The sequence below is a fragment of the Mastigoproctus giganteus genome, chromosome 8, assembly GCF_048544385.1.
Source record: "Mastigoproctus giganteus isolate SK-2022 chromosome 8, ASM4854438v1, whole genome shotgun sequence".
NCBI lineage: Eukaryota > Metazoa > Arthropoda > Arachnida > Uropygi > Thelyphonidae > Mastigoproctus > Mastigoproctus giganteus.
Genome location: NC_143582.1, coordinates 92,533,421 through 92,560,113, shown reverse-complemented (window position 1 = coordinate 92,560,113; position 26,693 = coordinate 92,533,421). Strand labels below are relative to the sequence as shown.

At 37.8% G+C, this 26,693-nt stretch overlaps 1 protein-coding gene across 1 annotated transcript in view; it reads right to left on the bottom strand.

The window, feature by feature from the left end:
* LOC150081718 (uncharacterized) overlaps positions 1–26,693 on the bottom strand; it is a 1,674,628-nt gene that overhangs the window by 1,132,477 nt on the left and 515,458 nt on the right. The window contains exon 5 of the mRNA XM_090378825.1: positions 14,658–14,855. Within this exon, the coding sequence (XP_090234951.1) occupies positions 14,658–14,855 (198 nt within the window). The remainder of the gene's footprint in view (positions 1–14,657; positions 14,856–26,693) is intronic.

Here is a 26,693-nt window from a genome sequence, read left to right as displayed (position 1 = left end):
TCAGATAAAGGAGATACAGTTGTAATACTTGATAAAATTGATTATATAAATAAGTTAGATTCAGTTATATCAGATACTTCCACTTATCTTGAAGTAGACTGAGGACTATTTACCAATTTGGTCAACTAGTACAATAAAACATTAACTACACATCAAAAAAAAAAATTACTATATTACCACATATCAGTTAAAGGAATTGAAGGCCAGAACATACTACATTCCTGCACTTTTCGGTCAGGTAAAACTGCATAAAACTGGATTTCCTATTTGGCCCATTGTTTCTTACATAAACTCAGCATTTTCATTCTTAGCCACACATGTATATAGTATTATAAAATCCTTTAGACAGGCAATAAAATTGGGATAAAAAACTACAATACATTATTTAATAACCTGTAAACTCTGCAATAATGATAATTTATTCTCATTGGATGTGACTTCATTATACGAATGTAAATGTTGAATACACATTAGATATTCTTTGGGATGTGTTAAATAATAACTCTATACTGATTAATTATATAAAGCTTCCTATTAAAGAAATTTTTCACTTAATTAAACTTTTAGTTGAGGCCAACTATATCACCTTTCCAGACAAATTATACAAACAAATTTTTGGTTTCCTAATGGGATAGTCTAACCAGCTTAATATCGGAGGTCTATCTCTCAACGATTATAAACTATAAAAGGAAACCTCATACCTTTTCTTAATTTCAATCTTAATTGACACTGGACTTTTCTACCCTGCATCACATACTATGGGAGATATTTAAACGATGTTCTGATTATTGCTGATAGTAGTACTATTCAAGACATTTTACATTCGTTTAATAATATTTATCCTAGACTCAATTTTATATTGGAAAGGGAAAATACGGATACTAAGTCAATAAATTTTCTAAATTTCACGCTTACTCAGGATGCGAATAAAATTCAATTTAATATCTATCGTAAACCAACAAACACTGTTGTTGTTGTTTGCAGTTTCGTGATGCAAAAGCTGCTTTGGCTATATTGCGCCTGTTCCAGTTTTGTTATTTCATTTATGTTAATACTGATGTTTGAATATTAGATGCAATTGGTAATGTTTATTAGACTGAGGTATGTACAGAGTTCCTTTACATCTGAGTTTTCTCCCATAATGACTTCAAGGCATAATTGTTCATTTGAATGCGATTTGAAAGCTGAATGGCGGGCAGTTTGGTAATGTGAACATTCTATGATGACAGGCTTTACTGTTAGTATGGTTAGACATATAGGGCATTGTGGAGGATCATCTTCCATTAGGAGGTAAGAGTATGTTAAATGTGTATGTTCAATGCGAAGCTGAGCGAGGATAACCTCTTCGTGTCTGTTTGTAAGAAAACTTGATTTCCAGGATTTCGGCTGCTGTTTGATTTGATATAATTTGTTGTTTTCTTGAGATTTCCAGGTGTGTCTCTAAATATTTTCAGAGGTTTTTCGAATTACGTTTTTTAAAATCACTGTGTGGAATTTTATGCTGGTGATAAATTTCATTTGACGGATGTTTGGCAGCCTGATCAGCATGTTCATTGCCCAGTATTCCAGAATGTCCAGGAATCCAACTTTTTGGTTTTTAGTCTTAAGAAGAGAAAAGCATGAAAGAACTTTTCTTAGATACAGATCAGATGGTTGATTTTGTGGCTGTAAAGCATATATTCCACTTAACGAGTCTGTAAAAATTATACTTTTTATGAGGGATGTTTTGGCAATGTGATCTAGTGCAAGACTTATTGCAAATAGTTCAGCACTATAGATACTACACTCTATTGGAAGGGACTGAGAGATTATGCTATTTGGCAGAACCACAGCGGCACCAACGTGTGTATCCATTTTGGAGCCATCAGTGTACAGATGTGAGTAATCAGAGAATTGCATTGCATAAAAGGAATGCAGCTGTATCATATACTGATTTGGGATGTTATGTTGTTTCCATTTTGTGAGGTCCGTGTCACAGTCAGCTGAACTGATTTCCCATGGGGGAAGATATGTGAGGGTATCTTGTTAGATTTTATCCATTTTTAAGTTCCATTGTGAAAGTATTTCTTTTAGTTGTACGCCGGCAGGTTTCCATATACTAGGTTTCTCATATAAAGTTTCCCATTTTGGAGTATATAGATAGATATTGCCATGTTGGATGTCCGGGAAGGTTTTGAATTTTTGCAATGTAGTTCAGAAGAAGTTGTCTATGAAGACTGAGTGGGAGTTCATAAATCTCTGTGTATAGGCTGTACACAGGTGAGGTACGAAATGCTCCCGATACAACAATTAATGCGCTGTGATGGATAGGATCTAACCATTTCAGAACACTTTTCCTCGCAGATGAGTAAATGGGAGAACCATATGCAAAAGTGAAAAGTGAAAAATGATCAGCTCCCCACGTCATCGCAGATATTGCTCGTAGGATGTTTAATTTTTTTATGCACAATGTACGTAGATGTTTTATATGGTCTAGGAAATTTAATTTCTGATCCATGATTAGACCTAGTAATCGGATACTGTTTCAATGGGATTTGTTGATTGTTTATTCTTAGTTCTGGGTCAGGATGCATGTTTCGTTTTCTGCAAGTGTATTGCCGCTGTATTTTGTAGTGAGAGTCGATATCCATTATAGGTGGACCAGGATTCTATTTTGTTTATAGCACATTGAAGCTGTCTCTCGATTGTCCGCATATTCTGCTAGTGACATAAAATTGTGACATTGTCTGCATATAGATATGTTTCTACTGTTTCTGGAATAATGTCTGTGATAGGATTGATTTTTATTGTGAAAAGGGTTGCATTAAGGACTGAGCCTTGCAGTACCCCTATTATTGATTGTATATTTGAGACATATTATTATGGTAGCGGACTTGGAAAGTTCTTTTACACATGAAGTTCTGGAGGAACTTTGGTAGATGACCTTGCAGTCCTAATTTATGCCATTCCTGTAGGACACCATATCTCCAGGTAGTATCAAAAGCCTTTTCAATGTCGAGACATATCAAAACAAGATGTTCGTTTCGGAGAAAGGCATTGCAGATGTTTGCTTCGGATTTTGTCAATATATCCAGTGTTGATCTGTTTTTCCGAAAACCATATTGGCTCAGACTAAAAAGATTGTGCGAGTCAAGAAACCACGTTAACCGATCATTCACCATTCTTTCTAAAATTTTACTAAGACAGCTAGTGAGGGAAATAAGGCAATAAATATTTGGATTTGAGTGGTCCTTCTCTGGTTTTGGAAAGGCCAGCACAAACAAATGCCGCCAAGAGTCTGGATATGTATGCTCAAGGTATATCCTATTATAAAGAAGTAGGAGCATGAATAAGGAATTTTTGGTGAGGTGCTTAATTATTTTAGGGTGGATTCCATCCGGATCTGCTGCACTTTGTTTTGATTTGGCAAAGGCTTTGTGTAGCTCATTTATAGTGAAGGGTTGATTGTATGGAATCTCATGAGTTGTGCAGAAATTAATTTTGTATTTTTCAATTTGAGTTTTATATTTTTGAAAAACTGGTCTATATGATGATGTAGCTGACAATTCTTCAAAGGTTTCTCCTGATACAGGTTTGCAATTTTTGCTGGATCTTTTTATTTTTGTATTGTGGCTCAGCTATTTTCAACTGACTACAGTTGGCAACACTGATGCTGATGTGTTGCCATTTTAGCATTAGCATTAGCAGAGGCATTTGATGCAAGAAAGCAAGCTTATGCAGCATCAGCCAAAAAAAAAAAAAAAAAAAACACACTTCCACTTCACCCCTCTGTTCGTTCAAAATACCTGTCCAGCTGAGCCTTAAACTTATTTAGGCTATCAACCTCCACCACAAGGGATGGCAGTCTGTTCCACCAACCAACCACCCGCTGGCTAAAGGCAAATTTCCGCACGTCTATCCTACATCTGTCTTTCCTCAATTTGAATTTATGCCCTCTCAGGTGATTTTTCTGAGCTAGAGGAAGAATCCCATCAGCATTGAGCATGCTTAAACCATTCAAGGCTTTATACACCTCTATCAGATCACCTCGCTGGTGCCTAGTCTCCAGACACTGTAATTTGCAAAACTTAAGCCTTTCTTCGTAAGAGCACCCCTTTGTTCCATTCACTAATCTCGTTGCCCTTCTCTGTACTCGTTCCAGCAGCTCTACGTCCTTCTTGAAATGAGGCCTCCAGACCTGTATACAGTACTCTAGGTGTGGCCTGACCATTGCCTTATACAAGGGAATAATCACCTCCTTATCCCTGCTGGAAAAATTCCTGTATATCATTGACAATACTCCATGAGCTACTCTTGCAGCCCGTCTGCACTGCTCAGAGAACTTCATATCTGCCTGCACAATCACCCCCAAGTCCCTTTCATTCTCTACCACTGTCAGTGTAGTACCACAGAGTTGATACGTTGCTCTGGGGTTGCTGTTTCCCATGTGTAGTACTTTACATTTGTCAATGTTAAACTTCATTTGCCACCTCTCAGCCCATCTGCTCAACCTTTCCAGATCCTGTTGCAGCAGCATAGTGTCAGTAGTGTCCTTGACAACCCTGCCAACCTTTGTATCATCTGCTAACTTGGACATTAAGCTTGATATACCATCATCAATATCATTTATAAATACAGAAAACAATAATGGACCCAACACTGAGCCCTGAGGGACTCCACTAATAACATTAGTCCACGATGAGCAGTGTCCATTGATTACCACTCTCTGTCTTCTGCCCCTCAACCACCCCTTTATCCATAGCAGCAATTTGCCTCCAATGTCACACTGCTCCAATTTGTGTAGCAGTCTTCCATGTGCAACAGTATCAAAAGCCTTTCTAAGATCCAAGTATATAATATCAAAGTTATTCCCTGCATCCAGTTCTTTTGTGACTGCATCATAGTATCCAATCAAGTTGGTCAGACAAGACTTCCCCTTAACAAAACCATGCTGTGTCTGAGCTATAACCGAAGTCTTGTCTAAATGATCCTGCAGTGCTTCTTTAACCAGTGCCTCCATTAATTTTCCTGGAACAGAAGTTAAGCTCACAGGTCTATAATTACTTGTGTCAGCCTTTGATCCTCCTTTGTGAATTGGGGTCACATTTGCACATTTCCAGTCTATGGGTACCTCCCCTGAGTCCAAGGAAGCTCTCATAATTATGGCTAAGGGTTTGCTTACTTCCTTTGCTGCCTCCTTTAATATAACTGGATAGATCCCATCCACCCCGGGTGCCTTTCTTGTGTTTATCTTCAACAGTTTCTCCTCCACTTTACTCCCAGTTATTTCAAGATTCTGTAGCTTACTGCTAGAGTTGAATACACCTCTGGCATTCCCCTTGCTGAATAACTCCTCATGTGTGAATGTCGATGCAAAATATTCATTTAGTTTGTTAGCTACCTGAGCAGGATCATCAACAGTTGACCCATCAATATCAAGTGGACCAATCTGATTCATCCCCTTCCTTCTAGAGTTTACATAAGTAAAGAACTCTTTGCTGTTTTTCTTTGCATCCCTTGCCAAGGATTTCTCGTAATCTGCCTTCGCCTGCCTAACCTCCTTTGTAACTTGGTTGCATATCAACTTGTATCTATCATAGGCTTCTGTGTCATGTGTTAATTTGTAAGTATCCCATGCATTTTTCTTCTCTGCCATATGCCTCATTAGTTCATCTGACATCCATTTTGGCCTAAACCTTGAACAATATTTCTTAGTTGGTATGTAAAGCCTAGTAGCTTCCAAGATAAGTTCTTTGAATGCTTCCCATTTTGAATTTGCTGTTGGTAACATCATCAGTTGGTCCCACTGTATAGAATTTAAATACTGTCCCAGTCCATCGTAGTCGCCTTTACGGAAGCAATAACCCTTCCCTTTACCCCTAATGGTAGTTACCTCTTTCAGTAAATCCCACTTCAGCACACTGTGATCACTGCCACCTAGTGGTTCATTTATCTGCAGATTCTTAATGCATGAAGAATCACTGCTGATAATCAGATCAAGAGTATTACTCCCTCTAGTTGCCTCCCGAACATGCTGATGTAGAAAACAATCATCCAATAAATCCACAAAAGCCCTGCTAGTGTGTGAGTAACCAGCCCCCAAATTCCAGTCAATATCTGGGAAATTAAAATCTCCCATTATAAGACTCTCTGATTTACTGGCCCACTCTATTTCCCTGTACAGTTCCTTATTATACTCATCAGAGTCATTAGGCCTATAGCACACTCCTACTCTCAATTTTGATCTCCCAATGCTTATGTCACACCAAACTGACTCAACACTGCACTGTCCAGCGATGTCGACTGGCTTCACTTCCTTGGTTTTTATGTGTTTCTTAACTAATAGCATAACCCCTCCCCCCTTCCTATCCTGTCTATCCTTTCTGTAGACGTTGTACTCCCCAAATTGCAGTTCTGCATCCCTTATATCTGTGTGACACCACGTCTCTGATATCCCAACAATATCTGCCTTTGATGTTTTGAGCAATACCTCAAATTCATCAAATTTATTTACTAAACTCCTAGCATTGGTGTACACGCAAGTATACCTGCACCTGTTTCTATTCTTAGCTACCCTAACACAACCCATGTGTTTACTTGTACCGCAATGGCTCCCAGCAGTCTCTGAAATACCATGCATCTTGTTTTTCAGGCTTCTGCTCATTCTAATAGAAGCAGTGCAAGAATCTCTTTCACCTCTGCCAGTGGCTACTGTCAATCTATTGGTCTTTGTCTCCCCCCAAGCTAGCAGTTTTCCGACCCACCTAACACTGCCTCGATAGCATCAGCAAATATTCTTGCACCCTTTCTATTTAAGTGTATCCCATCCCTGTAGAAGCAATCTCTCCTGTTAACAAGTACAGTCCAGGCCGAAAAAAATTCTACCCCTTGAGCCTTGCACAATCTTTCCAGGGCCGAATTGATCGACAAGGCTCTCATCATATACTCCCTCCTATCGTGTCTGGGCAGAATTGCAGACACTTTCAAATTCAACCCTAATTCTCGGCTTTTGTTCAACAGTGACCTGTACTTGTTAAGTAATTCTGCCGGTCTCCTACTCTTAATATTATTAGTGCCAACGTGTACAACTATATCACCTCTTGTGCCCTTAAAAGATGATATTCGCTCTACAACGTCCTCAACCTTTGCCCCTGGCAGACATACCCTGGTCCTGTTCCACCTATCTTTTTTACAAAGCATGTTCCCCGTTTCCCTGACAATAGAGTCACCAACAACTACTAGTTCCTTCGGGACCAGCGCATTCTGCCTTGGGGGTTGTCTCTGTGTCACGCGATGCCCAAGTGCAAGCTCTGGCGTTGATGTGGGCAGCTGAGAGCTTGATGGGCCCCTCAATTTAGTTTCTTCGAGGGCATCCACCCTGTCCTTCAAGCTCTCATATAGGCCCACAAGAACGCCGAGTTGTTGCCTGATATCGATACACTCCTTGCATCGCGCACACACAAAGACATCCCCCTTGGCAGTATCATGTCCCGTACCCGATTGCTCTGCAAACATCAAGCAAACAGTGCATTTTATAAGGCTGTGAGTCAGAGGACAACTGCCCCCCTCAGTTCTGCTCTGAGCCACAGCGCTTCCATTAGCTTGAGCCTTTTGCTTTGCTGCTCTGGTCTGAGTCATGATTCTATTAATTTATTAATTAATTATAATTAATTATGTTATGTTATTAATTATGTTAAATATAATTAATTATATTACGTTTGTAATCTAAGTCGTTATATGTATTTATTTAAACGTACAATTTAACTGCTAACGAAGTTCAACTAACGCTATCTAGTACGGCATACAACTATCGTATCACAATGGCGGGAAAATTACGAACGTAGCGGAGTTGAAACACGTGGAAACCTTTAACGATACTTTTATGCAATTCAAGGCCGAGTAAAGAATAAATACACCAAGTTAATCAGAAAATCACAAAATAATGTTCAGATAAAAAAATAAAAAATAAAAAAATAAAAATAAAAAAATAAAAAAATAAATAAAAATATAATCACAAAATAAAGGATCAGCTATGTCATGGCCTTTCCAGCTGATTATCGGTTTAGGGGCTGTTGAATATTTACCTGAGATTTGTCTAATTTTATTCGAGATAATTCTAGTGTCAGTATTTCTATTAATTTTGTTAGCAAAAGATATCCAAGACTTTTTGGGATTTCCGACGTATATAATGTGCTTTTGCTCTGATTTTTTTAAATTTTATGAGATTAGTGGTGGTGGGAAACTTTCTGAATTGATTCCAAGTTTTTTTTTTCTCTTTCTTTGCTTTCAGACATTCTTCATTCCACCACTGCTTGTAATGTTTATGGTAGTGATTAGATATTTGCTGCAGAGATGATTTGGTTTGTAACATAAGTAACAGCACTATTAATGTCACAATGCCTTATAGTTTGCTCATCTAAAGAAGCAGCACATTAGTATTTTTCCCTTTTTGCTTTGCGAAATTTCCACTTTTTACCTCTTATTAATTGTGGTATATCATTTGTTAATAGGTGACAAACAACTGTGTTTGTTTGTTTGTTTGTTATTTGGTTTTTAGGAGCATTAGCAACTAAGGCCATATTGCTCCGAGAATATGCAGTGGTCATTCCCTGACCTTTCCGCATCCTCCATATTTGGTGGTGATGGGCTCGAACCCCTGTCTAATCAAGAAGCGTGTGCCATGCACTGCTGCTCCTTCCCACCTGGCTACGGAGGCGCCAAAACAACTGTGTAATGATCACTGTTATAGGGATCATTTCAGACAGACCAGTCAAGAATAGGAAAGAGCAGGGTTTTGGTTTTTTTTTAGGAGCATTAGCAACTAAGGCCATATTGCTCCGGGATATGCGGTGGTCATTCCCTGACCTTTCCGCATCCTCCGTATTTGGTGGTGACGGGCTTGAACCCCGGTGTAATCAAGAAGCGTGTGCTACGCACTGCTGCTCCTTCCCACCTGGCTACGGAGGCGCCTGGAAAGAGCAGGGGAAAAGATGGTGAGATAGATTGCAGAAATACTCCCTGTTGGTAAATGGACATGGGTGTGAGTACCCATGTTTAAAAGTGTTAAATTCCTGTTATCTAGATGTTTTTCGATCATCTGTCCTCTTTTGCTTATATGAAGTGAACCCCAAATGATATGATGTCCATTAAGATCGCCCATCAGACAGAAAGGAGATGGTAAGTGGTCAATTAAATCCTCGAGGTCTTGCAGTGTATACGTATGGTTAGGTGGAAGATACAGTGAAACCATAGTAGGGGTAATTCCTGTCACGATTCGTACCACAACTGTGTCAAGAGGCGTTTGCAGCTGGATATGCCTGGATGGAATATTAGAGTCTACCAGAATTGCGACCCCTCCATGAGCGGTTGTTGTGGTTTTATGATCTTGCCTATATATATAGTGTAGTGCTTGATTGAAATGCTTACTTGTGGAGTTTGGTCGGTTTCTTGTAAACAAACACTTGCAGGATTATAGATGGAAATCAGATCTTTGATATCGTGAAGGCTACTTTGAAGCCCATGAAGAAGTGTATGCATTATTTGGACTTAGTTATTGATTCCGATGATTTATTTTGGGCTGCCTTTTTGCACCGATCTGTTTTGATTTTTTTCTTTTCTAGAGAAAGTTGGACGACCACCACTGTCCATATCATCAGTTGCATAGAGTTCCAGTACTGGTTCATCTTGTTCCTTTTCGTCAATTTCCATAGTATCAGTATTTTTCTGATTTTTGTCTACAGATTTGATAGGATTTTCACTGCCAGTTGGTGTTGGATCTTTAGCATCTGGTGGAATTATAATTGGAATATTTATTGCCTGATCAGCTTTTGTTTTTCTCTGCAAGAGGAGAGGAGAGTACGTGCCCAGTCCGCTATTGAGATGTTAGGCGGAACTGAGATGTCAGTTTGTGATGCAATTACTTTTGTTTTCTGGACTGTTGCTGCTGCTGCTGCTGTGTATGATCTAACAGCTGGGAGAAATGGTATCTGCTTTTTAGCTTCTTGGTATGTAACTTTATAGTCAGTTTTATATTTCTGTACTTGCTTCTCTCTTTTCCATATACTGCAGTCTCTGGAGTAGGCAGGATGGTCTCCTTTGCAGTTTGGGCAGCAAGGAGACTGTACAATGCATTCTTTATTATGATCTTTTGAGCCACAGGTGACATAAATAGCTAGACCTCTGCATACTGTTTGCGAATGGCCATACTTTTGACACTTGAAGCATCTTATTGAATTGGGGATGTATAGCTTTACATGGCAATTCAGGTATCCCGCTTTCACTGATGATAGTAGGGTAGGTGCATTGAAAGTAAGTATCATAGTGCGGGTTGGTATTAGGTTTCCTTCCTTTTTGATAAGAATTCTTTTCGCATGAATGACATTCTGGTTTTGTAACTCTTGTACAATTTCTTCTTCAGAGCTGTTTAGGTCCCATTCCACGATAACGCCTTGGGATGTATTTAAAGTGCCATGTGGGGTGACTTTGATGAGAATCCCACCAAAAGTTGTTTTAAGGAGTAGCTCAGAATGGTAGCGATTTGTTGTTTCTATAAGTAGGTCACCTGATTTCAAGTGGAGAAACCATTTTCGGTGGACCAGCTACATGTTCTAGACACCTCTGTATTACAAAGGGAGAAAGTTTACTAACTGGCCAGTCTGATAACGAATGTAAAATTAGAAAGAGTGGAGAGTTTGTCTGGGTCACATCTTTCTTTTGTCTCTTGGCAGTAGATGGGTTAGGATCATCTTGATACCAATAGTGTTCAGTTTGATCCAGCGATCCAGGTGAAACCTGGTTTGTAGAATCCATTTTTGCTCCTTTTAGCCCCGAAAGGATTATTTTTCCCTTTCAGGTTTCCAGCCGCACCACGGGGAGGCAGGAGCGGTTCCACCTAGTGACCAAGCACCTGGAGAGATTAGTTTGTCAGTGAAAAAATTAATTAATACACTAAGAAAAGAAAGGTGATTTTCCTTCCTGGGTTCTTACTCCAAATCTGTTAAGTACAAAACCACTTCAAAAGAACTGAGGATAAGAAAAGCACTGGAAATAAAATGGAATGAAATCACTCAGAAAATCACTTTATTTATCACTCAATAAAATCGCTCGGACACTATCACTTGGGGCCAACAAACACTGGTATGCTTCTACATTATAACAGCTATCACCCATTCACCTACAAAAGATCTATTATCTCTAATCAGTTTCTCAATGCCTTAAATATTCAATGGTGGAATCTACTTTAGACTCAGAAATACAGATATTAACCACAAGATTTGCAAACAAGGGTTTGTTATTTGGTTTTTAGGAGCATTAGCAACTAAGGCCATATTGCTCTGGGAATATGCGGTGGTCATTCCACGATCTTTCTGCATCCTCTGTATTTGGTGGTGACGGGCTCGAACACAAACAAGGGTTACTCTCTTGCTACAATAAATCAAATTAGGGTACAAGCTAAGGATAGGATACACAAAACTACACCAACCAACAATAGTAAGATCAAAAAATATTTTATTTCTGTCCCATACGATAAACAGTGGCACAAGCAGCTTAACATTCTTTAAAGATACCGAAATTTAAGATTGTGGCCAGACCAATATGGAAATTACACACTATACTGAACAATTGCTCAGTCCTTTCCTCTTTTGCGACACAAATAAATGACTTGGTACACATTTCTTGCAGTGATTGCGACTCATCTCAAGGATCTACATGATTTCTGCTGAATATTCGAGTAAAACAGCATGCTTCTCAATCAGAATTAGCCTTCCATGCCATTAACAAAAACCATACATTTTTATTTAACGAGGCCAAAATACTTAATTGAAGAAACCATTAAAATTAAATTACATGAGAATTCTATTAACGTTCATCATCCATATCTAATCTCCAATTTGTGGTCTTTTGCGTACATGTACAAAGACAAATAATCGTGGCCTTTCATGCTCATGCACAAGGTCAAACAATCTCTCTCTATTTAAGATTCAAGCTCACATACTCTGTTATTTTCATTCCTGTGATCACAAAATACGGTCAAAAAGCACTGTCTGCTTCAGGAAGGAAACCGTTTTTCAAAATTTTGATATCAATATTCTTCTACAAATATTGATATCAACGTAGAATGTATTGAGCATCATAGCTCTGTTATATACTATCATATAGGACAAATACATATTAACAACAATCACATAAATAAATACTGATTGATTGATAAAAATGTATTTTGTAATTTTATATTTTTCTTTTACTTTTTTAAGGAAAAAATGCTATATTACAACATTTGTTTCAAATTGTCTCGCTTACCAATTTTCAAAATATGGCCGCCCTGGGCAAGTTCATGAACCCAAAGGAATATCTGCATATTTCGCTGATCCCTGCAAATATTTAGATCGTATTCCATAGTTCTCCAGCTAGTCCCCCCTTCCCTAAAAAAACACTGAAAAGTTGCAATAAATTTCAAAGAACAGCTTCAATCTGTGGGAGGTGGAGGTCTTATTATTTTGTTTTCGCTATCTCTATTAATATGCTTACTCAATTAATGAGATAAACAGTAATGAAGAGAAGTGCCCTCAAACCTCGGATACCCACTTGCGCTACCTGACTGCTGTAACTAAATCAGAAAATTCCCGGTCCAGAGGGCGTTGTGATTTCCCCTCGGTCCTGATAAAACCTAATTATGTCGACAAGCCAGTGCCTGAGTCTATGAATAATTACCAACAAATATTATACTTTTGATACAGCTTTAATACATGTCATAATATTTACAAGTACATTATAATACATATTATACACTTCATAAGATATGCTCAAACATATACTAGCCGATTCTAATCTGGTTATCTCATTATGTTTACTTACTCTTGGTGAACAATATAGGCATAATTAAAAATTTTACTTTTTGTTCTTGCTCTCTAACAGGTTAGACTTCCTTACTTAGTATATATATGTATAATTCTTTCTGACATTAAGGGAATCTTCTACTTTTGAAGCCCTTCCAATTCAGTTTGAATACAAAATTTCACTTATCTTATTTCTCAACACCTTTAAGAAGTTGGCTATAGGTGTATAGCAAGCTGCGATCTATTTTAATATCTACCCTCGGTACGAGAAATGTCTTATACGTGTCAGGTTTCTTAATTTATGAAACTTTTCCGTTCTATGGAGCATTAACTATCTCTGCTCTCCCTAACGTTTATCACAACTTGAACTTACCCTATTAATTAACACAATTCATTTACCTAAAGCACTATCTATTACTTAGTGCTACCAGAGCCTTAGTGTATGTATATATATATAATCATACAAGTACTTTAGTTCTTCCACATTCATTTATGTTGACTTACATATTCCATTTTCGCTGTTACACTCCTTTTATCTATACTGTCCAAACTTAAGGCCTACACCCATGTATATATGTCGTGGAATTTTCTTTGTGTCTTATATACCATGAAAGTAACAGTCCACTTACTTTATTCCATCCGGCCCTTGCCTTGTCTTAAGTTGATATTCCCTTGGGTAATTACTGCTGCTGCTTCCATCTTTCTGAAGGATCTCTGGTGCTTGTCAATTAATACATCTAAGGGATGGCCTTCACTCTAGCTTAGTAGGCTGTATGGCTGGCAGGTTGTGGTGGGCAAATAAGGACTAGCTTCTCACTTCTTGTATGGATTCCACTTCTCCATAGGGGCATTGCTTTACTTGGAGATTCTCTCTCCCTGTCAGGCACATAACTATCTTAACTTTACATGCACTATCATTATTTTCTCTTACTTCTCTCACAACATCGTTCTTGTTCTGCCTTACATTCCGACTACCACTTGGACTCTGTGCTCTGACTTCTTTCTGTCTCACCCCCTATCCTTTTCCCCAACATCACATGATATATTTCTCTCTCATCTATTTGTTTGTCCATCATCGCCTGATCTCTTCCACCAGTCGCGTTGAATTCCTTTCTCTTAACTCTTATTTCCCACCAATATTTTTACTAAGGATAGTGTATTCTTTTTTGCTATTTCTTATTGTTTTCTAAAATTCTTTCCCTACAGCCTTCCCAGAGAATCACTTACAGCATCCTTTTTCCACAATTAGTCACGGGCCTTCACTGATTCGGCGTGACCACTAAGCCTTTCCTGTTGCTTGGTTTATGCTAGGCTCCTTAATTGCCCTTATTGGGGGGGGGGGGGAGAGGAATAAGTAGAAGGGAATCACCAGGAAAGAGAAGAATGATGATATCCAGCTCAGAACCCTCAAATGTAACACAATGTTACAGTTACCTAACTTCTTATTTCTTATTTTAAATTTCAACACAACATTCATGTTATGCATCACCAAATTTTGAAAGTAGTGTTTTGGCACTATATTATAGGAGTAAAGCACAGATAATAATAATTCCATTCACAGAAATTTTAAACAAAGTGCATAAAGAAAGGATATCAAATGCAGAAATATTCAAGCTGATACCAGTCATGTAAATCAACGTTAAGTAGAAATTAATTTTAGCAGTGTCATTCAGGGAAGAAATATAAATTATAATGAGATTAAAAATAAATTCAGCTGAATAACACTGCAAAATAAAAATAATACTTCAAACTATCATATAAGAAATGTAAAAAAATTACTATTAGGTCCTTTACACTGAAAGATGTAAAACAACACTACAATAGTCAATATTTTAAGCTCACCTCTGTTGCTAAGCTTTGATTTGCACCATTTGCAAGAAGAAATTTAACTACATTATCATGGTTTTCTTGGGCAGCCATGTATAAAGGAGTAAACCCATTCTGTGATTGAACATTGACATTGGCACCATTCCGCACAATGATCTTCACAACCTCCTCTTGACCAGCGAGAGAAGCAATATGCAATGCAGTGTTTCCTTTCTTTAACAAAGAAAAAATTTTTAAATAAAACCTTTAAAACATTGGAATAATACACACACATATAATTCAATTCAATTCAGTTAAAATATTATATCCTTTAAAATGTTCCAGTAATAAAGAGTTCCAGATAATAACATTTATGAAATAATGCAATACAGATTGTTTTTGCATAAAAAAACAGTTAAACAGTGAACAAAAATATTTCTTGATACTAGTGACACAGTATTAGAACTTTTGGAAAACTGCTACACTACATACACTATAAAAATTACACTGTCTTAATTTTAATGTTCTAATCATAATTAAATTTTAGTGCTCTAATTTATGCCCTTGTGTCAAAGATGGAATTTTGTATACAGAATATGAATGGAAAAGAGGTCCCCAAGGACTGCACATCTCCAGTCCTTGGGGATCTCCCCTGAATCCAAGAGAGCTTTCATAATTATGGCTAAGGGTTTGCTTACTTCCCTCACTACCTCCTTTAATATAACTGGATAGATCCCATCCACCCCCAGGTGCCTTACTTATGTTTAACTTCAACAATTTCTCCTCCACTTTGCTCTCAGTTATTACAAAATCATTTAACTCCCTGTGAGAGTTTGATAAACATCTGGCCCTCTCCTCCTTGAATAACTCCTCATGTGTGAATACTCATTTAGTTTGGCAGCTATCTGAGAATGATCAACTACAGTCAAACCATTTATATCAAGTGGACCAATCTGATTCATCCTCTTCCTTTTAAAGTTTATATAAGTAAAGAAGTCTTTGCTGTTTTTCTTTGCATCCTTTTCCAAAGATTTCTCGTAATCTGCCTTCACCTGCCTAACCTCTTTTGAGACTTGATTACAGACTAGCTTTATATCTGCCGTAGGCTCTTCTGTGTTGCCAGATAACTTATATGCATCCCATGCATTTTTCTTCTGTCACAAGCCACATTAACTCATCTAATATCCATTTAAGCCTAAACCTTGAACAGTATTTCTTATTTGGTATGAAAAGCCTAGTACCCTCCAAGATTAAGTCCCTGGAGGCTTTCCATTTAGAATTCACCGTTGGTAACATCATTAGTTTATCCCACTGTATAGAATTTAAAAACTCCCTGAGACCACTGTAGTCACATTTAGGAAAGCAAAAACCCTTCTCATTGCCCCTAATGGTAGTTATATTTTTTAATTAAATCCCACATCAGCACACTGTGATCACTGCCATCTAGTAGTTCCTTTATAGGCACCTCCGTAGCCAGGTGGGCAGGAGCAGCAGTGCGTAGCACACACTTCTTGATTAGACCAGGGTTCGAGCCCGTGACCACCAAATACGGAGAATGGGGAAAGGTCAGGGAATGACCACCGCATATCCAGCGAGCAATATGGCCTTAGTTGCTAATGCTCCTAAAAACCAAATAACAACAACAACAGTAGTTCCTTTATCTGCAGATTCTTAATGCATAAAGAATCACTGCTGATAATCAGATCATGAGTATTACTTGCTCTGGTTGGTTCTTAAACACGTTGCTGTAGAAAATAGTCATCCAATAAATCCACAAGTGTCTTGCTAGTAGGCGAGTGACCAATCCACAAGTTCCTGTCAATATCTGCAAAGTTAAAATTTCCCATTATAAGACTTTCTGATTTACTGGCCTACTCTATTTCTCTGCACAATTGCTCATTATACTCAACAGATTCATTAGGCCTATAACATATACCTACTCTCATTTTCCCTTTCCCAGTGCTTATGTCACACCACACTGATTCAACGTTGCGAAGTCCACCAACATAGGTGTGTGCAGCCTAAAACAAGAAGGGCAACCACATTTTGGATCCCGACTATAAAAAATAAATTTTTTTTTTTTAAATAAATATATTTTTATAAGTACTATTTTGTATATATATTAAAACTTATTTAAAAAATAAATATATATAATAATTTATTTAAAAAACATATACATTAAAATATAATAATTTGTAATTAATAAATATTAAACCTTTTTAAGTTTACACAATGTTTTTAGGTATATTTATTTATTATTATAATAATATTGTATGTTCGAAAGGAACAAAGGTGATGAATTCGTCAATTACTTCTTCTACAGTGACTGCAGCAGTTAAATCCTGTTCCACGTATCAAAGCAATAAGTAGTTCAACCGTTCTTGCATCATGATGCTCTTAATTTTGTTTTTATAAGACTCATTTTGGAAATAGTTCGTTCAGGAGTGCAACGTGTAACACCTAAAACCTGAAAGTCATATGTCACTTTTGTGAAATTTGATTATAATTTATATTGATCAGCATCATTAAGCCACTTGTTCCAGGTTAAAAGATTTTTGTAGTTTAGATGATTAGTGGCTTTTAACAATGATATTTCTGTCTGTAAATCCATCAAAGATAATTGAAAACAGTCGCAGAATATTTCCATATATTCAGATGTAAGATTTAATTCAAGGAAATTCCCTATAGCTTTGATTACTAGGATTATTTGGAGATTATATCTGCTCTCTACAGCATTCATTAGGATATCAAGAAGTGGGTAACAAAAATGTATTCATAAATCTTTTTCTAAAATTTTCAGAGTGATGTTAAGTATTTCCAATTGCGTCATTCGAAGTTATTCTTCTTTTACATTTGGAAAACATTGTTGAATAAAATTCAACAATGTCTTTTTTATGATTTAATAAAAATGTTTCACACGTGAGGCTATGAGGGGCCTCCTGAGGCTATGAGGGGACATAGGCATGCCCCCCGTGTGCATGCCTATGTCCACCAATGTCAATTGGATGCACTTCCTTAGATTTTGTGTGTTTCTTAACTAACAGCATAACCCCTCATCCCTTCCTGTCCTGTCTATCCTTTCTATACACATTGTACTCCCCTAATTCCAATTCTGCACTGCTTATATCAATGTGGCACCATGTCTCTGATATCCCAACAATATCTGCTTCTGATGTCTTGAACAGCACTTCAAATTCATCAAATTTATTTACTAAATTTGAGAACACATATGATGCAAGCGATTTTGAATGGGACACAAAAATCAGCAAATCATGTTTTTCATTTTTTAATGTCAGAGAACATGTTTTAAACTATTAAAAAGGATAGATATAAAGAAATTCCATAAGTTTCCAGCAGTGATTACAATTTCTTAATTTTAATAGAAACTTGGCTTAAGCCAATATAAGGAGAATTGTGGGATGCATATAAATTATCAGGTGATACAGAAGCTTACAGTACATGTAAACTAGTCTGCAAACAGGTCACGAAGGAGGTGAGGCAAATTTCGTAAAGCTCTGGCAAAGTACTTAAAGATAGACAAAAAAAAAAGGCTTCTTTACTTATTTATCTTATCCCCTTCCCTAGAAGCAAGGAGATGAATCACAATGGTGTCTACTAGATATAAATGGTTTCAATACTGATGAAACTACTCAGGTTGCTAACAAACTCAATAGGTATGAAGAGGATGGTTTATGCATGGATACTGCACATACATCATACTAGATGCAGGTGATAACAGTGTGCTGAAGCAGTGCAAGAATCACTTTCACCTCTGCCAGTGGCTACTGTTAATCTATTTGTCCTTGTATCTCCCCAAGCTAGCAATTTTCCGACCCACCTAACACTACCTCGATAGCATCAGCAAATATTCTTGCACCCTTTCTATTTAAGTGTATCCCATCCCTGTAGAAGCAGTCTCTTCTGTTAACAAGTACAGTCCAGGCTGAAAAAAAAATTCTACCCCTTGAGCCTTGAACAATCTTTCCAGGGCCGAATTGATCGACAAGGCTCTCATCATACACTCCCTCCTATCATGTCTGGGCAGAATTGCAGACACTTTCAAATTCAACCCAAATTCACGGTTTTTTTTCAACAGTGACCTGTACTTGTTAAGTAATTCTGCCGGTCTCCTACTCTTAATATCATTAGTGCCAACGTGTACAACTATATCACCTTTTGTGCCCTTAAAAGATGATATCCGCTCTACAACGTCATCAACCTTTGCCTCTGGCAGACATACCCTGCTCCTGTTCCACCTATCCTTTTTACAAAGCATGTTCCCCGTTTTCCCTGACAATAGAGTCACAAACAACTATTAGTTCTTGTGGGACCAGCGCATTCTGCCTTGGGGGTTGCCACTGTGTTGCGTGATGATCAAGTGCAAGCTCTGGTGTTGATGTGGGCAGCTGAGAGCCTGATGGTCCCCTCAATTCAGATCCTTCGAGGACATCCACCCTGTCCTTCAAGGTCTCATATAGGCCCATAACAATGCTGAGTTGTCGCCTGATTTCCTTACACTCCTTACATCACGCGTGTGCGCGCACACACACACACACACACACACACACACAAAGACATCCCCCATGGCAATATCATGTCCTGTACCCGATTGCTCCACAAACATCATGCAAGCAGTGCATTTTAAAAAGCTGTGATTCAGAGGGCAATTGCCCCCCTCAGTTCTCCCCTGAGCCACAGCACTCCCATTAGCTTGAGCCTTTTCGGATCATTTAGACAAGACTTCAATTATAGCTCAGACACAGCATGGTTTTGTTAAGGGGAAGTCTTGCCTGACTAACTTGATTGGATACTATGATGCAGTCACAAAAGAACTGGATGCAGGGAATAACTTTGATATTATATACTTGGATCTTAGAAAGGCTTTTGATACTGTTGCACATGGAAGACTGCTACACAAATTGGAGCAGTGTGACATTGGAGGCAAATTGCTGCTATGGATAAAGGGGTGGTTGAGGGGGAGAAGACAGAGAGTGGTAATCAATGGACACTGCTCATCGTGGACTAATGTTATTAGTGGAGTCCCTCAGGGCTCAGTGTTGGGTCCATTATTGTTTTCTGTATTTATAAATGATATTGATGATGGTATATCAAGCTTAATGTCCAAGTTTGCAGATGATACAAAGGTTGGCAGGGTTGTCAAGGACACTACTGACACTATGCTGCTGCAACAGGATCTGGAAAGGTTGAGCAGATGGGCTGAGAGGTGGGAAATGAAGTTTAACATTGACAAATGTAAAGTACTACACATGGGAAACAGCAACCCCAGAGCAACGTATCAACTCTGTGGTACTACACTGACAGTGGTAGAGAATGAAAGGGACTTGGGGGTGATTGTGCAGGCAGATATGAAGTTCTCTGAACAGTGCAGACGGGCTGCAAGAGTAGCTCATGGAGTATTGTCAATGATATACAGGAATTTTTCCAGCAGGGATAAGGAGGTGATTATTCCATTGTATAAGGCAATGGTCAGGCCACACCTAGAGTACTGTATACAGGAGGCCTCATTTCAAGAAGGATGTAGAGCTGCTGGAACGAGTACAGAGAAGGGCAACAAGATTAGTGAATGGAACAAAGGGGTGCTCTTACGAAGAAAGGCTTAAGTTTTGCAAATTACAGTGTCTGGAGACTAGGCACCAGCGAGGTGATCTGATAGAGGTGTATAAAGCCTTGAATGGTTTAAGCATGCTCAATGCTGATGGGATTCTTCCTCTAAATCAGAAAAATCACCTGAGAGGGCATAAATTCAAATTGAGGAAAGACAGATGTAGGATAGACGTGCGGAAATTTGCCTTTAGCCAGCGGGTGGTTGGTTGGTGGAACAGACTGCCATCCCTTGTGGTGGAGGTTGATAGCCTAAATAAGTTTAAGGCTCAGCTGGACAGGTATTTTGAACGAACAGAGGGGTGAAGTGGAAGTGGGTTTTTTCTTTTTTTTTTTTTTTTGGCTGATGCTGCATAAGCTTGCTTTCTTGCATCAAATGCCTCTACTAATGCTAATGCTAATGCTTTTGCTTTGCTGCTCTGGTCTGAGTCATGATTTTGATTTAATTTCAATAAAATTTCAATTTCAGTACAAAATTATAATCCTAAACTTGTATCCCAACACAGTTATAAAGTACATATATTTTTCAGTATCGAGTATTATCTACGAGTTCCGTTTATATAACTTCCGTATCAAGTTATGTATTAATTAATTATGTTATGTTTTTAATCTAAGTCGTTATATGTATTTAGTTAAAAGTATAATTTAATTGACAATGAAGTTTAACAAGATTAATAGAATTACTGATTAATTGACAATATTATATTATATACTATACTAAGCTTACGCTATCTAGTTCGGGATATAACGTTGTGTCATATAACAATGGCGGCAAGTTACGAACGGTAAATCTACGGACACTTAAGTGTTAATTAACTTCCAAATCTCGATGTCTCAATTCAGAATAAACTAAGGATCCTGACTAGATCTATAAGCTACTTATAGAAAATAATTTGATGTAACAATTGGTCAATAAAGCGGCTAAATATGGCTAAAAAACTTCGCTCGTTCAGCGGAGCTGCAACTTGTAACACGTGGATTTGATACCCTTACCGATACTTTTAAGATCAAGGATGTTGGGAGTGTAGTTAGAATCTGGTATTTAAATGAAAAAATAAGTTGTGTAAGATAATGTGTAATTGCATTGCCTCAGTATCTTAACCAGGTGGGTCAATGTAACTATAAAACTGAGTGAGTGGATGGGTGAAGGGGTTGTTTTTAATGTTCTCAACTTAAGTTGAGAACTTTAAGGTCACCAAGGAAAATCATCTTACTGAGAAAATGTAGAAAAGTTATACTGGAGAAAGTAAGTCACAGTTCCAACTGATTAGTGGAGGTGGAAGAATGATAGAGGCAACAGATGAATTTGACAGATGACAGATTTTCAGAGAGAGGAGATCAAAAGGAGACACTGTCAGAAACTTAATTTCTTCCTTGAAATTAGGAAATTCTGACAACAAATATCAAAGCGAACATATGTACAAGTACCACCTCTAAAGCTAAAGGAATCATACAAGAAGAGGCAATAAAGTTCCAGGACTGATGCAATAAAGAGCACAAAGTGAAGAAAACCAAAAATTATTTTGTACAATTCCTTTAGATTTAAAAGGTGGTACTTATAGATATGCCTGATTTGATATTTATTGTCAGAGACTTCCTAATTTCAAGGAAGAAATTAGGAAGTTTCTGCTAGTGTCTCTTTTTGATCTCCTCTGAAATTGCGAAAACTCTGACAACGAACATCAAATTGGACATACATACAAGTACCGCCTTTAAAGCTAAAGAATCATACAAGGATAAGCAATGAGGTTCCATGGCTGGCGCAATAAAGAACACAAAGCGAAGACGCCCAAAAATGATTTTATTTTTATTCAAAGTAATCATCATCATCTGATTGAATGCACTTATTATGTCATTCTAAAAGTTTCTGAAAAGAGTCAGTGAAGGCATCCGAAGAGATGATGCTGAAATCTGTTTTCTTTGAGTGCAGTTTTCACCTTGGGAAAGAGGAAGAAGTTCATTGGTGCTAGATCAGAAGAGTAGGTGGATGGTTGATCTGCACAATGTCATGTTTTGTCAGAAAATGTCATCACAAGTGTGGAATGGGTAGGGGCATTGTCATGCAACAAGAACAAACTGCTTTTCTCTAAAAATTGCAGCCTCAACTGGAAAATACACTTCAATAGTCTTGTATGTAGAACGCAGCATTGACTCTCTTCCTGTATGTAGAATGCAGCATTGATTCTCTTCCCTACAAGTACAAATTCCTTGTAAATTCTTGTATGAATTCCTTGTTTCTGTCATAGAAAAGCAAATTTCTATTTACTGGTACTTTAACTTCTATTTACATAACAATAAATATTATAAATTTACATAACAGAAAATTTCTAATTACACATCTGGAACCACAGCAGATAATCCACATATCTCAACACCAAAATATGTATTTTACCCTCAAACTTAACCTTCTGATGGGTGTGCAAATTTCTTTCTAACCCAACAGACATACATTGGGATTAAAGTATGCTATTTTAAAACCTTAAAACTGACATGAAACATTTAAAATTATTCACTTTTTTTAATGTCACCCCTTTTTTTTTTCTTTTTTTTTTGTCTTATTATGAACACAATTGTGAATCATCCATTTTTTATATTAAAAGTGTATATTTTTAATTATTTTTAAAATACCCCACCCACACCTCTGCAATGCTTTGGACACTTTTTCACATGCTAAAAAAAAAAAGAAAAACATCCACATTTGAGCATTATCTTTAATGTCAGTGAGCGAAACTTGAAAGGAACCAAAATTGAATGAACCACACACTGCAGTAAGTGGTCCACCACTGAGAGAGGCAAACATCTGAAATGAGAATTTTCATTGGGAGAAGCATGGATAAAACATCACAGTAGTGCAATTCAGTAACTGGATGGGAAAGATTCTGCTAATTTTAAATTCTTATTTTTTTTAAAATGAGGTAATTAATAAGAATGAATAGGCTTAAGAAAACACTCTGAGGCGCACTGACTCTCTTTAAAAATTACAGCTGTCAGTTGCAGACTCCGAAAAAAACGATAAGTGTTTGCCTTTTTATTTACATAGTTGTTATTTTATATTGTACTTAATACGTAGTCTTATAGTTATTATGCTGGTTATTTTTATTTTAATTTAGATAAACAGTTTTTGTAAATATATGTAATGCATACATAAAACCGTTATTTCGTTCGAATCTTGCAGCCATTGTTTCTGTATATAGTGGTAGGGAATTCAAATTTTTAATTGAGGTAGTTAGGTAGCTCTAACGTATAATTTAGAGTAATACGCTTCACTGTTTCTATTAGATAGCATAGTATTGACATTTAATTAATTTAATTTATTGATTTCATTAATTTAAAGTACCATGCCCCAAACTAGAGCAGCAAAGCAATGGGCACAAAGTGGCAGGAGTGCTGTGACTTGGGGGAGAACTGAGGGGGGCAATTCTCCAACGCATCACAGACTAAAAAAAATGTGCAACTTGTAAAATGTTTGCCGAACTCTCTGGAACGGAACATGACATTGCCATGGGGGATGTCTTTGTGTGTGTGCGCGCGATGTAAGGAGTGTAAGAAAATCAGGCGACAACTCAGCGTTGTTATGGGCCTATATGAGAGTTTGAAGGACAGGGTGGATGCCCTCGAAATATCAAAATTGAGGGGCCCACTCAACGCCAGAGCTTGCACTTGGTCATCACGCAACACAGCGGCAACCCCCCAAGGCAGAATGCGCTGGTCCCACAGGAACTAGTAGTTGTTGGTGACTATTGTCAGGGAAAAGGGAAACATGCTTTGTAAAAAGGATAGGTGGAACAGGACCAGGGTATGTCTGCCAGGGGCAAAGGTTGATGACGTTGTAGAGCGGATATCATCTTTTAAGAGCACAAAAGGTGATATAGTTGTACACGTTGGCTTGGTTTGGTTTGGTTTTGATTTTATTGGCGCATTAGCTACTAAGGCTATAATGTGCCAAGACCAGGTCCCACGTTGGCACTAATGATATTAGGAGTAGGAGACCGGCAGAATTACTTAACAAGTACAGGTCACTGTTGAACAAAAGCCGAGAATTAGGGTTGAATTTGAAAGTGTCTGCAATTCTGCCCAGACATGATAGAAGGGAGTATATGATGAGAGCCTTGTCGATCAATTCGGCCCTGGAAAGAATGTGCAAGGCTCAAGGGGTAGAATTTTTTTCAGCCTGGACTGTACTTGTTAACAGGAGAGACTGCTTCTATAGGGATGGGATACACTTAAATAGAAAGGGTGCAAGAATATTTGCTGATGCTATCGGGGCAGTGTTAGGTGGGTTGGAAAACTGATAGCTTGGGGGGATACAAGGACTAATAGTTTAACAGTAGCTGTAGGCAGAGGTGAAGGTGATTCTTGCACAACTTCTATTAGAATAAGTAGCGACCTGGAGCGTGGGGTGTTTCAGCAACGGATGGCAGTCATCCTGAAATAGGTGGGTATATGGGATGTGTTAGGGTAACTAAGAATAGGAGTAGGAGCATTTTTGCTTGCATGTATACCAATGCTAGAAGTATAGTAAATAAATTTGATGAATTTGAAGTGTTGGTCAAGACATCAAAGGCAGATATTGTTGGGATAGCAGAGACGTGGTGTCACACAGATATAAGGAATGCTGAACTGGAATTTGGGGAGTACAATGTGTACAGAAAGGATAGAAAGGGAGGTGGTGTTATGCTGTTAATTAAGAAAAACATAAAATCAAAAGAAGTGCATCCAGTTGATATAGATGAACAGTGCACTGTTGAGTCAGTTTGGTGTGACATAAGCACTGCGAAAGCAAAAATAAGAGTAGGAGTGTGTTATAGGCCTAATGACTCGAATCAGTACAATGAACAATTGTACAGAGAAATAGAGTGGGATAGTAAATCAGAATGTCTTTTAATGGGAGATTTTAATTTCCCAGATATTGACTGGAACTTGTGGGTTGGTGACTCACACACTAATCAGAATTTTGTGGATTTATTGGATGATTGTTTTCTGCAGCCGCACGTTCGAGAGGCAACCAGAGAAAGTAATACTCTTGATCTGGTTATCAGCAGTGATCATTCATGTATTAAGAATTTACAGATAAAGGAACCACTAGGTGGCAGTGATCACAGTGTACTGATGTGGGATTTACTTAAAGATTTAATTACCATCAGGGGTAAAGGAAAGGGTTTTTGCTTCCGTAAAGGTGAGTACAGTGCTCTCCGACAGTTTTTAAATTCTGTACAGTGGGATCAACTGACGATGTTACCAACAGTAAATTCTAAGTGGGAAGCGTTCAAGGAATTAATCGTGGAAGCTACTAAAAGTTTCATACCTATTAAGAAATATTGTTCAAGGTTTAGGCCTAAATGGTTATCTAATGAACTAATGAGACTCGTAATAGAGAAGAAAAATGCATGGGATGCATATAAATTATCAAGCGACTCAGAAGCCTAGGGCAGATATAAGCTAGTCTGTAATCAGGTGACAAAGGAGGTTAGGCAGGCGAAGGCAGATTACAAGAAATCCTTGGCAAAAGATGCTAAAAAAAACAGCAAGGATTTCTTTATTTATATAAACTCTAAAAGGAAGGGGATGAATCTGATTGGTCTATTGACATCGATGGTTCGACTGTTGATGATTCTGCTCAGAAAGCAAACAAACTGAATGAGTATTTTGCATCTACATTCACACATGAGGAATTATTAAGGTTTCAAAATGGCAGAAGGTTATCAAATTGTAGCAGGATACTTAATGATTTTGGAAAAACTGAAAGCAAAGTGGAGGAGAAATTGTTGAAGTTAAACATAAGAAAAGCACCTGGGGTGGATGGGATGTATCCAGTTATATTAAAGGAGGTGGCAAAGCAACTAAGCAAACCCTTAGCCATAATTATGAGAGCATCCTTGGACTCAGGGGAGGTTCCCAGGACTGGAAATGTACAAATGTATACCCAATTCACAAAGGGGGATCGAAGGGTGACACGAGTAATTACAGACCAGTTAGTTTAACTTCTGTTCCGGGTAAAATAATGGAGTCACTGGTTAAAGATGCATTGCAGGATCATCTAGACAAGACTGCAGCAATAATTCAGACACAGCATGGGTTTGTTAAGGGAAAGTCTTGTCTGACAAATCTGATAGGATATTATGATGTGGTTACAAAGGAACTGGATGCAAAAAATAATTTTGATATCATATATTTGGATTTCAGGAAAGCTTTTGACACTGTTGCACATGGAAGACTACTGTACAAATTGGAGCAGAATGGTATTAAGGGTAAGTTGCTACAATGGATAAAAGGATGGTTAAGTGGGAGAAGACAGAGGGTGGTAATCAATGGGTGCTGCTCTTCGTGGACTAATGTTATTAGTGGAGTCCCACAGGGTTCGGTGTTAGGTCCATTGTTGTTTTGTATATCTATCAATGATATTGATGAAGGTATATATCAGGCTTAATGTTGAAGTTTGCAGATGATACA